Here is a 12439-nt window from a genome sequence, read left to right as displayed (position 1 = left end):
ATGTATCTTCACCAGGCTTTGGGGTGAAACAGGCAACTTCTTATAGGTATCCGAAGAATCCAGTAGGGGCTTTATATCAGACCTGGGACTTCATATTTCATCTTATTTTGTTTTAAAGAAATAGGGATATATAAAGAGTTTGCAAGTGCTTGTATACATAACTATAGCGCTTCCCACCACATCAATCCTTAGTAATTCTGTTAGTCTCAAAGGACTAACACTATGTACATCTTCTATTACTGAACACAGCTAAACAGTAAAACCTGTTTTACTTAATCTCCGTCTTGACTACCAGACTATCATGATGTTTGCTGGAACTGCAATTCCTTCTCCCACTCCACTCCTCTCTGCCCCTCAAATCTAAAACATAATCCAAATTTTTTGGAGGAATTCCTGTCTCTCATCCTTGTTAATGAACTGGGCTAAAAGCTTGATCCGATTGACTGCACACTTGACTTCCAGTCCCTGTGCATGTGGTACAACCTACAGTGACTAAGCCGGTCACCTCCCCATTCCCTTTTGACTGTTTTCCTGTTGCAGTCTGATTATTCATGTATTTTCCTTTGAGGAAAGGAAAAAAAAAGAAAACATCGTATAATGCTTACAAATGGGGAAAGGTCACCCTTCCAAGGACACCCGCAAAACAAATCTGCTCTTTAGAGCTCTGTCAAAAGCCATACCTTCCCCCCTGCCAAGTAAGTCAGGCCCCAGATTCACTTAGTAACACAGCAACCAATGTCTGTTTCCTGCAGTTTTGCCCCTAAAGTGTCCTGGGATTAGCAGTCCCCTCTGCACACTGGAATCCCCAGCCCAGCTGTGGACTGTTCTAGGACACACAGTCCTGCCTCCTGCAGAGAAGCGGTGGAGGATGTGTGACCCTCCTGGTCCCCTCTTCTCCATGTGAGGGCTCCCCCCTGCTATGAGGTGTCCCACTCAACTCCTAGTGCTTTCCAAGCTGCACAGGAAGGAGCAGCATGGTTAATGAGTTCCCTCTGGTGACCCTTCTAAGCCTCCTGGTGTGGTGGCATCTATTGTAATTCTTGGATTACCCATACATGAAAAACACCCCTTTTCCTTTTGACGCCACAGCTAAATTTAGTTATGCTTTCCAAAAACCTATTCCACCCTGACTCCTGTAGCTGTTGTCAAACACCTTTCCAATAGGAAGTCGTAGCAAGGGAGGACCCTTCCACCCGATGTGGCCACGGAGCACCACATGCTACCTCTACGGAGACCTTTATGTGCCATTGAGAGTGACCCAATTCAGATTGTGCACTTGTTATTAGAAAAGTACTTTTGAGGCCTTTGAAGATGGATGGCTTTCGGGTTGTGTATTAAGCTTAGCTCAAAACACATGTAAACAAGCAGCTCCTGCCCAGGAGCTTGCTTCCTGTGTTCTCTCGGGGTGTCTGCAGACCCCGGGGATGAAGCACAGTGACTGCCACTGTTGTAGGGCTTTGGAGAGCTGATGTTTTTCAACACTGCTCTGCCTGGCCGGCTAGTAGACACGTGTAAGATCTTTCTACCTAAGGGCATGGTTGGGTTCTTTGAATAAGTGACACACAGGAGAAGTTAAATCTAAGCTCTTTGTCACACAAGTGCTAATGAACATAAAATGAGCCACAACAGTTAAACACTTGTATGGACTGCAATGTGCTTTTCCCTTGGTTTCCCATAAAACAGAAGAAAATGAAATGCCTTGTGCAAGAAAATAGGTTACACTTTTACTGGTTGTTTTAATAAGAGAGACCACTTTTGGCAGTTATCACCTTGTGTTTACTACGGCTCCCCAAAGGGTCTCAGGTGGGGGCTGAGCTCCCTGCACAGCCAGGGCTCCTCCCCAGGGTCTGTTCTCCTTTGTGTCCAGGCAGATGGGGATGTTGAGTGCACAAAGCCAGCCAACTCCCTCCTGCCACTGTCCCCGGGGCTGAATTCCAAGGCTTTCACGGTGCGGGGGAAGAGTGGGCTGTCAGGGAGCTGCATCAGGAGAAGACGTGATTTACAGGCGGCTGAATTACTTCCCTTGTGGCCTGGAGAAATAGTTTAGAATGTCAAAGACATTTCCTTGTGTAAAGGAAGTCGTCTTCTTGGTCTCGTCTTTGTTTGTTTTTGTTTGTTTAATCTTTGGCAGCATAGAACTGATTGTGATCCTCCGATGCAGCTCTGAAGTGTTAAGCTTTCTTGCTCTCCCAATGCCCCCAAGCCGACTCACTTAGGGATATTCCGGGGTGGGGGACAGAAGTCCTAGCAAGGCATCCTCTCCTTGAAGTGCCTGGTTGGCTGACAGGTCAGGTCAGCCTTCCTTTGAGTTCTCTGCCTGTGCTGCTTGTCCACAGGAAATGTCATGCCAGCCGGCTTCCCTGACAGTTCCTGGCTTGGGGGAAGCCACCAACATGCCAGTGAGGATTGCTGTCTGGCCCTCTGCGGATGAGAGAGCCAAGGGACACACAGTGGGACCGGAACCTTCCAGAATGTCTCCTCAGTCAGGTTTTTGAGGGCGAAGGGGATGTGGAAACGAGGAGAAAACAAAGTGCTGAGGGCCGAAGCTGGTGCAGGTGACAGTGCGTCTGGGTAAGGCAAATGAGAGGCAGTGAGGTGACTCAGAATGGCGTCGAGGCGGTCAGATGGGCCGGGCTGGCTCACACGAGGGTCCCGGGCTTGGCTTTTTCCTGCCCGTACCACTGGACATCCGCTAGTTCTGGATAGAGGGAGGAATCCAGGAAGCAGCTGTCGTTGTAGCTCCTGTGGGGGCCAAGAAGGAAGACATGACAGTGAGAGGGGCCTGTGTGCAGAGCATCCACCTGTCCTCACACAGGCCTCTTGGGACCAGTGGTCCTCTTGCTAGGGAGCGCCACTAGCACTCTCCAAAGCGCCTAGCAGAGCATGCACAGAAGGAGAGTCCACCCAAAGGGGAACCCTGGCACCCGAGCGTCTGGGACAGAGGAGAATGCAGGCTAACTCTTAATGTGGTGGTGTCCAAGCTTGGCCACATCCTGGAATCACCAGGGAACCTCAAGAACCCTGGCACCAGAACTCTATCCATACACGTGGGAGTTGGTCTGGGGGTGCTTGAGGTCCCCCTGTGACTTTCAGGGACAGCCACAACCAGCTGACTGTGCTCCTCATGATGGCTTCTCACCAGGACAGTGACTGGGTCATCACTATCAGACCCCAGGGGTCCAGATTTCATGGGTGGCTTTTTATTCCATCCCAGAAGGATATTCTAAGTGTGAGCCTTCCCTGTAGTGCAAGTGAGGTGACAGTCTGGACTGAGTCCTGACACTCATTAGTCTAAATCCATGTATTTTTCATTGTAAAAAAGCATTTCTTTAAAATACACAGCGAGGGTTGGTGTGTAGCTTAGCGGTACAGCGTGTCAGCATGCCCAAGGTCCTAGGTTCCATCCCTGGCATCAAAAATAAAATACACAGCAAAGTTTATACCACAAAATAAAGGATTGCAAAACTAAAAAGTATTACAAGTAGGTGTCACCACTAGTTTGGGTAAAAATAATTCCTAAAAATTCAGAAATGAACACATAGGTATGTAGAAGCAATGATTATTTCTAGAAATCACTATTAGGGAAAAGCTTCTCTCCATCTATCCCAAACCAGCTCCTCCAATGCCTTCCCTGCATGTGGATGTCTCCAAGGTCAGTGCTAGGGACACTCCTGGGGATGACAACTGGGAACAGACCCCAATCCAACAAAGCTCAAAGGAAATGAGTGTCACGTTCATGGCTCAACTCCACACAAACAATGTGGACATTGTATACTGTGAACACATACTAATAAAAAAAATAAAAATCAGTAAACTTAGATTTAAAGAGCTTAAAGTATATCTTAAACAATTTCATGAGCCAGATTACACTGAAAATAATCAGTTGTGCTCATCTTTTCTGCCTCACTGGCTGACTTGTCTAGGAATGAATGAATGGACTTTGCAGATGTTTCTCATCTGTCCCAAAACAAGACAAAACAAAACAGACCACTGAAAATGAGAAAATTCCAAGGCATCTGTGGTTTTCAGTAGATTGTAGCGAGAAGCTTGAGCTTGGATCATTGTAAATACACTGGGTTGATTCTGTTAAAGGTGGCTTCAGAAGTGGAAGTACTGAGGCCCTCGGTTATAATACGAGCCATGGGAGTTTTGTATTTAGGTGATAAATGGATGATTCTATTACATCCACCTGCAAAGTCTCATCCTCCTGACAGACCAGACCAGACTCACAATGCACCCAAAGACCTGAGGAAATAAGGGAAAGGACAGCTAGCTGGCCCTTTAGGTGCCACACATTAATTACTCTGGGGTCAGTCCCCCAACTGCCATGGCCCTTTCCTCACTGCTGCAAATGTGGGCATGGGTCCCTGGTCTGCCAGTGAGAGCCCTTAGCCACAGTTGCTGCTTAGAGATAGCAAGGAAATTACACGGGTGTCTGTTTCCTTATGTGTGAAGCTACTGGGAGCAGGGAGCAGAGCTTTGGATGGAAAGGAAACTTGGAGCCCTGGCCCACTTTTGCCTTCCCAGTTACACCTACCGTCACACTCTTAGGTGCTTAAGCTTGCTGAGCTAATCTCATTTTGATGTGCAGCTAGTACCAGCACATTTAAGTAATTTGTTAGAAATAGGAATTTGTTCTGGATACAGATGTGGTCCAGACCTCTCTGAGACAAATCTATCCATAGGGGCTGGCTGAGAGAAGCCTCTGATCTGAGCAGATGGCCAGGCCACACCCACCACAGTGAGTGGAGTCCTCGGCTCACAGGTGCTCAACCCATGCGGGTGAGGTGGGAGGTGGGTGAAGATGAAGTGCAACAAAGTGACTATTACATATTTTATAAATTGCCTTGTGAGTGTATGTTTCATCAAAAGCTCATCCTCTGTACAGCAATTAACCACTAAGAAGAATATATGCAGTGTATTATTTGTTGAAACTGTACTTTCGATTTGATTTGAAACTGTCTCATTGCTATATGTTTATCAATAAAACTTTGAAAAGAAAAAAAAAAAGCTCATCCTCCTATCTTATTGAATGCTGAGCAAGTCACGGCTTGCTAATAATTGAGACATAATATTTAACTCACAAAACCAATTGGGTGGACGCTGACCTGTGCTACAGGGGTCACCAAGCCAGGGTGAGGGGGGCCTCTAGATCTATCCCGTCCTACCTGTCCTGGGCTTGTACTGCTGCTCAGCACTCATTTGAAAAGACTGGACTCAACAGCAGTCCTTCAGAGCAACCTAATTCTCATCACTGTTCTCCTCACTTCCAGCACCCTCCCCTGAGGATTCTGTCCTGACTGGAGGAGAACATAGCGATTGTTTTATTTAGAACCTGCTGCTCTCATGATATTGCCCTCCCTTGGTCTCTGCTCTCCACCAAGGGGTGAGCTGCCCGGCTTCCTCTCAAACCTGGGCCCTGCTTTCCTCATCCCCACCTGGCAAATGTACATCACTCACACCTGATTTGTTGGTAATCTTGTCCTAACTTGCTTTTCAGCCTGAAGTTCTGCTCTTTCTCTATAGTGAAACAAGACTGCTGTTCCTGAGGCAGCCATAGGGTCATGGAGCACAGCCTCCGAAGGGAGTCCTCTCGTCGCTGAATCCCTTTAGCCTCTTCCTTTGACTTCACAAAGCCCTTATATACATGTAGCTGTTTCGTATTCCCCTTTCCCTGTTCTGATAGATTTCCAGATTGGTGACTTGAACTGAAACTGCAGTCTCTAACAGGGTTCCTGGAATATAATATGGAATGTGAGTTTATTTTTAATCTAATAAACTTACAACCTTTTACCACTTGTGCATGGTATCCTGGTCTTTTTAGGTATCGTTTGAAACAGTATTCAATTTCAATACCATGCAATCAGTCACTCAGCCTTTAGGGACTCCAGGGTTGGGAATCAGACCATGTGTCAGCGACGTGTGAATTCAGTGGCACGTGGTTCTGTAACCAGAGGGGTGCCCAGGAGTCACTACGAGGGGCTCTCAGGCAGCACTGGTGCTGATCCACTGACATTCTGAGGGCTCTACAGTGTTTGGCACAGCCCACGGCTGCCATCCAATGCAAGATTCAATTATAAATGGCATCTGGGTGCTTCTGGATCGACTCATTCTGACTTTAGCCCTTTGCAAATTAGATTACAGCGACCCTTTTCGTGAATGAAGATTACTAAGCCAGCAAAAAATTTCTACAAATATCTGTAGCATATAGAGGCTGGGAAGGCCTGACATACTTTGGGGAGTCTTTGTAGGAAGTAGGATTGAGACTGATGTAAGAACAGCTGATGTAAGAACATAGGAAAAAACAGTGTTCCATACAGAACTAGAAATAAGACATAAACACAATGGATTCCACATCCCTGAGATGTTTCCTTCTGGAAACTACGACATGGGTAAAGGCAACACATCAGCAGCACAGGTGGAATTGCAAACGCATGCGCAGTAAGAACAAAGCATTCCCTTACGGTACCTCTATGCATCAGTACTTTGGTGAGTTGGAGACTCAGACCCATCCATGATGGGTGAGTTTGCTGTCGCTTCTCTGAATAAAGGAGAGCAAAAGAGGAAGAGAAGAGAGGTCATGTTAGAGAGAGGAATCAACACAGACATAATTAGTAGCTTAGTCACACTGGAAAGACCCTGGATTACACATCAGGTGTCAGTGCAAAACTGAGCCAGAAAGAACTTTCGGTCCCCATCTCCATTACTGCATCTAATGACCTCTTCAGCTTCATTAGGAAGGCAAGTGTTGGTGCTCTTTCCCCATGGTCTCGTTTTCTTTTCACAGAGACATTGTTGTGTGTTAATGATAATTCAGCTCAAGCTGCCAAAAGTTACTTTCAGGGATTCAAATAGCTTTGTTTTAAATTTGTCTTCTTGAGTCCTCATGAACTACAAACAGTGAAAAAGGCAATTCACAAGGCCAGTTTAAGTGTGAGAGAGATTATAAATTCCAGAGAATGTTGTCAGTCAACCAAGTATTTGAATCAGAGGAGACTGGGCACGATGCAGAAACCTGGAGAGTAGGAGAAGTACTTAGAGATCGGAAGTGGCCTACTGGGCTGGGATGAGTTGGCACTCTTAATTCTTTAGTGTGTCATTCTTTTGTGACTCTTAGGGAGACCACTGGGCACTCAGCCTTGCCGCGGCTGCCTGGTCATAGGATAGTGCTGGTGAGAGTGGGCAGCGTGAGTATTGTTAATGGATGCTGTAGGGACAAGGGGGTAGGTGCTGCCAAAGACAGGAAGAGGCGCAGGAGTGGACCTCAGAGCGCTAACGCTGGCACAGTAGATGCTCTTCATTCAACAGGAGTGAGAGTGAGAGGCAGCACAGGACACTTCTGTGGCTGCCACATTTAACAGGATGTCAGGGGTTTTTGATTCAGTAAGGGCGCTGAGAATTTTCATTTCTGAGAAGACTGCAACTGGGCCTCATAGTGCTAGTGTAATGTCCACATTTTAAGGACCACTGGTACAGTGGAAAAGGACAAAGCTTGAGGTCATAGCCTCCAGAGATGTGACTTGGGGCAAAGCTGTTATATTCTCTGGTCCCTAGCTATAAAATTGAAAGACACAGATATTCTTCTTGCCAGGGGGCAGTGAGGAGTGGATGAACTCGTGGACATCAGAAGCACATCCGGCCTGTCCATACACAGCAAGTGCTCAATAAACGTTAGCTCCCCACATCCCCGTAACAGACTAGGACTTGAGAAAGCCTGGTGTAAATGAGGACAGAGAAACTCAGGAGTGGAAACAGGCACAGGAGCCTCAAGTGCAGTCATGGGGCTGACTGTGCACCTGTGGTTTTCTCACAGTGCAGCTCAGACAGCCGTCAGCTCCTCCCAGATGTCTCCTCGGATGCTTCAGAAAATTGGAAGTGGAGGATCATATTGGACACGGGGACACCTTGCTCCTCTAATCAACAGTTTGCTAGAATGCGGCATCCACTCAGAGGTGGTAGCAATGAGTGTACACGGGAGGCACATGTTATAGCACAAAGCAGTCACCTGGTCCACAGGACCCTTTGGCAGGCTGTAGCATCCCAGTTGGATGCAGGTGGTAAGTTTCGAGGCTACACCTACAGCCACAGAAAGAAGTGACATCGTTTCATTTTTCTGTGGGCACCTTTTGCCTGATGATCTCAGCATCCCTGGTCCCCTTTGTGTGCTTGATAAAGAACAGGTCTGTGGCCCGGACAGAAGCCTTTTTCTTAAGCTGCACCATGATCATCAAGACAGCGAGAAGCCTGGGCAGCATCGGCCCAGTGTGAGCACAAGGAGGGGCTTCATTTGCTCTCTGCTCCCTCTGACAGTCTTGTCTGGCATTTTGAATCAGCTGGGGCATTATCTCAACTCAACTGACTGCTGTGTGGAATTCTGACTAAAGAAACATAATCCCATTTCCAGCTCCACCTCCCAGTGTCTCAATAGAGCACACCAAGTTCACCCCCCAAAGGAAAGTGAGGCAAAAGGAGTGGGTTAGAAGGTGATGACACTTCACCCAGAATTCTCTTGAAGGGAAGGAAGCAAGTGATCACACCTCTGTTCTTCTGTCACTAGGATTTGAATGACTCTTCCTGGCTGACCAGTCTAGAAGCTGGAAGAGCCAGGTGGAAGACCCAGAGGGCGGACTCACCCAGTCTGCCAGGCTAGGGTGTGGTGGGGACTGCTTGGGGGGGTGGCTCCAATTTCACTCGACGGCGTTGAGCTTCTCTGGCTTTGAGGTAAGGCAGCTGCAGGTGGGTGTTGGGGAAAGGCAGGGAGAAGAAGGGTCAGACCAGGTGAAGGACCTACACCACCCGGGGCTGAGGGGTCACCACATCCAGTGGTGAGGGCTGGGACCCCATGGCAAGGTCGCAGTAGTCCCAGGCCATAAGCACAGTGGTGAGACAACTCTGTGCCCTTCTCTTCCACATCCCACCCCTTCTGCCCAGCACCATGCACCTGCACTAGGGCTACCCGGGGATCCTGTACGCCCTGCTTTGCTACAGGAAGTGGCCACAGAGATAGTGACTGCTACAAAGACCCTGAAGCCACTACAGGGCCTCAAGGGAGGTAGGGCAAGGCTTGTACAGGGAGGAGCAGCTCAGGGCATTTGCAGGCGGAGATTTTGCTTCTCTTTACGGAAAAGCCTCCGAAAAGGCCTGGAAGCCTGCACTCTGCTATTTCAGGCTTAGCGGCTGCTACTTCTGTACACCTCAAATGGGTAGTAGCACTTCTAGAAGACCATCCATGCCCAACTGCTAGGAATGCACTGGTGCGGGCAACAGAGGAGCCTAGCTGGGAATGCAGCAGGGAGAAAACGCTCCCGTGCTTGGATGCGCCCTCGGCTTTCTTGGTCGTGGGCTCCTTCTCATAACTCACATACAGCTTCTTTTTCAAGCAAACAAACAAAAAAATATTTTCTGGTCCCAGGACAGAACCCAGGGCCTCATACACGCTGCGCAGGTGCTCGACCTGCCGCTGGGCTACATCCTCACGCTGGTGCAGCGTCTTTAAATTATCAAACTATCAGCTTGAAATAGGTTCCAAAAGAGCTGCCTAATCTTTTCAAGTAAAGCCAATCAACTAGATGAATTCTACAATTCGGCTGGACTATAAGGACTTTTATCCCCTGCCATTGATACTTCTGGACTGTTTCAACTAAGAGTGTCAGGGCCAACCTCCTAAGCCCCCACCACCCCGGCAATATTATGGAAACAGGGCTTTGCAGCTGCTAGTTGAGAATGCTACTGCCGAGCTACATCCCAAGCCCTTCTTTATTATTTTATTTTAAGCCAGGGTCTCACTAAATGGCCCAGGATAGACTTGAATTTGTGATCCTCCTGCCTCAGCCTCTGGAGTAGTTCACGTTTGAGATGTGGGCCACTTTTCTTGGCCCATTTTGCCCTTTATATGGTACCCAGAGTGTACCTATTCTCGTATCCTCTTAGGATGTCAGTGGACAACACACTGGGCTAATTTTATAGACAAGGAAGGTACATGAAAAAGGCTACAGGACATTGGTACACTCATGGCTGTTGGTACATGGAAATGTCAGTGCAGGGTGAAGGCAGAAGCCTGGGGCCTGGTGGAGCCGGGTGTCCAGTTCATCCTTCAAGACTGTAAGAACTTCCTTCAGTGCCTGTTACGCTTTGTGTTTAGATGTCCTCCCAAAGCCTCATGCACTTTTAGACGGGTTTTTTCAGAAGCAGCTGAATCTAGAGCATGTGATGGATTCATGATTCAATGCTGGGATTAAGGGTGCTGGGATTTTTAAGGGTGGGTGGTTGCTGATCAGTCCACTGACTGGATTGGCACTGCCCTAATCCCAGCAGCCTGGATACCATATAAGGGACACAAAGAGGCTTGTTGCTCCCCTCTCTCCTTGCTTTTGTGGCCTTCCAATGCCATGAATGGTTGCCCCTCTGCCATGTGCCACTCTGCCTTGCAGCCAGCTGGTTATGGACTGAAACCACTACGAATTTTGAGCTAAATAAGCCTTTCCTCCTGTAGCTTTGGAATTTGGATATTTTGTCTCAGCAGCAAGAGAAAGTAACTAAGACAGTCCCAGAAGACACCCTGAGTCACAGCCTTTCAGTGACTCTTCTTTGCCTGCTCTGTGTTTTTACTTAAGTGACTCAGTTCCTGACTTGGAGTTCCTCTCCTTTCTCCCATTCTATTCTTAAAGTGTTCATCATTTCTACCTCGAAATCTTTCTCACTCTCTCTGCGTACAGGAAACAGGATGCAGAACAACCCTTCATTCCTGTATAAGAGGTGTGAGTGCAAACAATGCAAACAAGTGTATAAACAGCAGCACACACTAACTGTGAAATCAGTGCCGATTACGGTCACTGTTGTTTCACAGAGAAACTGCTGGAACTTCCAAAGGGAAAGAATGGTTTGCTCCATTTTAAAACTTGATTCAGCGATTGGTCAGTACTCTGAGTACAAAGCAATAGGACAGCTGGGCATGGTGGCATACACCTATAATCCCAGCACTTGCGGGAGGCTGAGGCAGGACTGCTGTAAGTTAGAGGCTAGCCTGAACTGCAGAGCGAGACCCTGTCTCATGCATAAGTCAAATTTGGATTATGAAAATTCTCAGCTATAACATCAGGGTATTGAAAACACTGCCTACCCTGTGGCAGTGTCGTAATGTCACCGCCAGCAAAGATCAGTCAAGAGCCACCTCTGCAGGTACCAGCCCACGTGCCCTTCTTTCCTTCCTCAGGTCTGTCCCCACCTGGGGGGCGGGGCTTCAAGACCTAACCTGACCCCCAACCTGGTTTCCTTTCTGAACTATAAAATGGGTGTTGAACCTACTAGAGTTTCTCTTCACCGGCCGAAAGATCCACCGTTGTTTGGATAGAGCACCAGAAACAGTGCTCTTGGGTGTCTGTCCTTACTTGAAGGAGCGGTTTGCATCCCACAAGGGAACAGAGAGTGTTAGCTCCACCCCGGAATGATGGTGCAAGACCAGGGTTAGAATGGGAGGGATACCAATCTTGGGGTCTCCCACATCTGACAGGAAGGTCTCAGGAATCCCTGGCTCCCCTCCCTCCACGCAAGGTCTAAGCACCAGACCCCACTGCAGGAGGAGCAACTGTTTTGGTCTGTGTATCAATTAAAACTGACACGCCTGCTTGACAACAGGCACTCTCTCATGTACCAGCAACATGGATAATTGCTGCCTTTTGCTCCTGAATGGCATAAGCACGCGCGCAGTGTGATGCACTGCAGGCGCTCTGCTCTGCTTGGGGCAGTCATGTGGCAGTCCTCACCCTTGATCGCACCACAGAGTTATAGCTGGGCCTCAAGGTGCAGGGGGACGAGGGAATGCCAGCCTTCCAGGCCGTGCTCCAGAGACCTCCCTCCCAGAGGTGGCGCCCAGGCCACTCTGCTCACCTGACGTGGCCTTGCACATCTGGGGCATCCTGGTGACCCTGCTGTGCGCCACGAAGGTGCTCTGGGAGGAGGTGCTGTGCTGTGAGCCGCTATCCGAGGACGCGGAGCTGGCGTGTGACAGGCGGCTGTGCTCGCGCTGCGATGCGCTGGAGCGCTGGTACCACTGGCGCAGCTCGTCGGACACGGCGGCGCGGCCCCGCTCGTGCGTGCTCTCTCGGCCCAGTGACGGAGTCCGCAGAATCTGGGAGCGCGACGGAGTCAGGCGGCCTGCGTCGGCCTCGTCTGCCGTGCCACGCCAGCTCTCCTTGAACAGACCGCCAGCAGTGTAGGAGTTGGACGTCTTGAACTGAGCCTTGACGCTGTAGTGGCCCTCCTGGTCGCTCTCCAGGCTACGCACCACCACAGGCGTGGCGCCGCCCTCGATGTACAGCGGGTACTCCTTGATGCGGTACTGCGAACTGGGCTGACTCTGGCTGTGCAGGTACACGCCGCCCGTGCCCGCGCCCACACCCGCTCCCGCGCCCACGCCCACGCCCGCGCACCCTTCCCCCAC

At 49.1% G+C, this 12439-nt stretch overlaps 1 protein-coding gene across 1 annotated transcript in view; it reads right to left on the bottom strand.

Moving 5' to 3' along the window:
* Positions 1 to 646: 646 nt before the first annotated feature.
* The window catches only part of Frmd4a (FERM domain containing 4A), a 320985-nt gene continuing 309192 nt past the window's right edge, over positions 647 to 12439 (bottom strand). Inside the window, exons 22-24 of the mRNA XM_004641746.2 lie at positions 11887 to 12417; positions 8634 to 8730; positions 647 to 2742 (exon numbers count right to left, since the gene is read on the bottom strand). Coding sequence (XP_004641803.2) covers positions 2640 to 2742; positions 8634 to 8730; positions 11887 to 12417 — 731 coding nt within the window. The 3' untranslated portion in view covers positions 647 to 2639. The remainder of the gene's footprint in view (positions 2743 to 8633; positions 8731 to 11886; positions 12418 to 12439) is intronic.

Source organism: Octodon degus, unplaced genomic scaffold (assembly GCF_000260255.1).
Source record: "Octodon degus isolate 3935 unplaced genomic scaffold, OctDeg1.0 scaffold00141, whole genome shotgun sequence".
Taxonomy (NCBI): Eukaryota; Metazoa; Chordata; class Mammalia; order Rodentia; family Octodontidae; genus Octodon; species Octodon degus.
Note: the sequence above shows the minus strand (reverse complement) of the source record. Positions and strands in the feature narration are given on the sequence as shown.